This window comes from Rhagoletis zephyria, unplaced genomic scaffold (genome assembly GCF_001687245.7).
Source record: "Rhagoletis zephyria isolate East Lansing unplaced genomic scaffold, Rhagoletis_zephyria_1.1 Rzeph_scaffold_13058, whole genome shotgun sequence".
NCBI lineage: Eukaryota > Metazoa > Arthropoda > Insecta > Diptera > Tephritidae > Rhagoletis > Rhagoletis zephyria.
In genome coordinates, this window is record NW_016170129.1 from 9,371 (window position 1) to 11,084 (window position 1,714).

General features: G+C 37.2%; 1 protein-coding gene across 1 annotated transcript; it reads left to right on the forward strand.

The window, feature by feature from the left end:
- The first annotated feature begins 272 nt into the window (after nucleotides 1-272).
- Nucleotides 273-1,437, forward strand: LOC108377960 (uncharacterized). Its single transcript, XM_017634260.1, has 4 exons — nucleotides 273-362; nucleotides 420-507; nucleotides 777-838; nucleotides 900-1,437. The coding sequence occupies exons 1-4, from the start codon at nucleotides 273-275 to the stop codon at nucleotides 1,329-1,331; spliced, it is 672 nt and encodes a 223-aa protein (XP_017489749.1). The 3' UTR covers nucleotides 1,332-1,437.
- The last annotated feature ends 277 nt before the right edge of the window (nucleotides 1,438-1,714 follow it).

The window sequence follows — 1,714 nt, forward strand, 5'->3', positions numbered from 1 at the left end:
TGACCTGAGTTGCATTAAATAGTCTCATACAACTTAGTAGTATTTGTGATTCAAATGGTAACATATATGCCCAAAAACTTGAAAAATATTAGATGATTGTTTTTTAAAAATGCTATTTATAAAATTGCGTTTTGATTTCGACATTAGAAATATTCAGATTATAAAGGTTTTTCACATATGTTTTAAGATTTAAAGCTTTGTACGGTAGAATGCAACAATGTGCTTGAATTTGTTTGCATCTTCGTCAGCTTATTCGTTTGCAGACTAGAAAAATGGCGAACAGCAATCAAAATACTAATTCAAAATACAAATCTTTCACTGGACACACAAATGGGTGCGCGCAGCAAAATCCAGTCCTAATGGTAAGTTAATTGCATCGTGCGGCGACGACAAGTTAAGAATTTGCGATACATTTTCAGGCGAATGTGTACGAACGTTCACCGGGGGAAGAGGTATGGGACGACAGCTGGCATGGCATCCAGACGGTAATCTGGTGGCATCCAGACGGTAATCTGGCGGCTTTAGCATTAAATTGTAACCGCGTTAAGATATTTGACATAGCCGAAGGCGAGCTAATACAGTGCATTCGTCGCAGGAGAATGATGTTGCATTTCACCCAAGTGGAAATTTCTTGGTGACTGGCGGCGATGACGATACAATAAGATTGCTTGATATATTTGAAGGTCGACCAATTTATACACGGTAGTAGTGCACTTTAGCGGAACCAGGTCAAAATGGACGGGCAAATTATACACTAACTGGCCATACTGACTAAGTTTGCGCCGTCGCTTTCTCTCCACATGGTAGACATTTTGCTTCCGCGGGCGAGGATCGACAGGTAATTTCTGCTTTGTATGTAAAAAAATTATATAATATAAATTTTTTCCTGTATTCAACAATTGCTCGTTTGGAAATCTAATTTGCATACATTTGATGCCAATAGCTCTCGCAACAAACAAGCCAGTTCTCAAAGAGTCCAAATTGATTTTAGTCATGCAACTGCTCCACATAACTCCGCCATAGACACACCAGTTGCTGGAGTACCAAAAAGCTGTGATGAAGGTATTTTAATTGATCCACGACAATCGGTGGCATATGGAATGCGTGATGGAAATTTTCTGGTGCTTGATAGCCAACATACTACAAGAGAGCCATCTCCAAGCAACTTTACCACACCACACCGTCAACAACAAGAGTCGTTAGATAAAGTAGAAACATACGCTTCTGCTGATAGCATCAGTAACATAAGCAACAGCAGTACCTCGTTTCTACACATGCCAAACAAAAGTAACAACAGCGATGGCCAGAGAACATCAAGCAAATATTTTTAATATTCATTTTTGCTTATCTTAAGATTTCGTTTGCGCTTAACTGCTTGGAAGGCTGCTGATGCTGCTGATGACTCTTCATAGAAAATGCATTGTTTTTAATTCATTAAATGTGATGTGTACATACGTATGTATTTCTGTTTGTATTTTAAACTATATACGTTAACAATTTACATTGTATTAAATTATTACTTGAACACGTGCAAATTGATCTGACCTAAAGATTTGGGAAAGTCTAGAAAAGTAATTGACTGCAGTCAAGATGACAACTTTTTATAGTGTTAAGCAAACCATTGAAAACCCCTTACTAATTAGGTATTTTTTCAATTGCATTGTTTTTCGAGTTTATTCTTTTAAATATTGATAAAACCTTTTTTGGATCAACA

Bases quoted from the DNA above. Each gene is read 5' to 3' on its own strand.
- LOC108377960 (XM_017634260.1), top strand. From the start codon at position 273: ATGGCGAACAGCAATCAAAATACTAATTCAAAATACAAATCTTTCACT. The intron at 363-419 runs GTAAGTTAATTG...ATACATTTTCAG, and splicing joins AGCAAAATCCAGTCCTAATG to GCGAATGTGTACGAACGTTC. The intron at 508-776 runs GTAATCTGGCGG...ATACTGACTAAG, and splicing joins AATCTGGTGGCATCCAGACG to TTTGCGCCGTCGCTTTCTCT.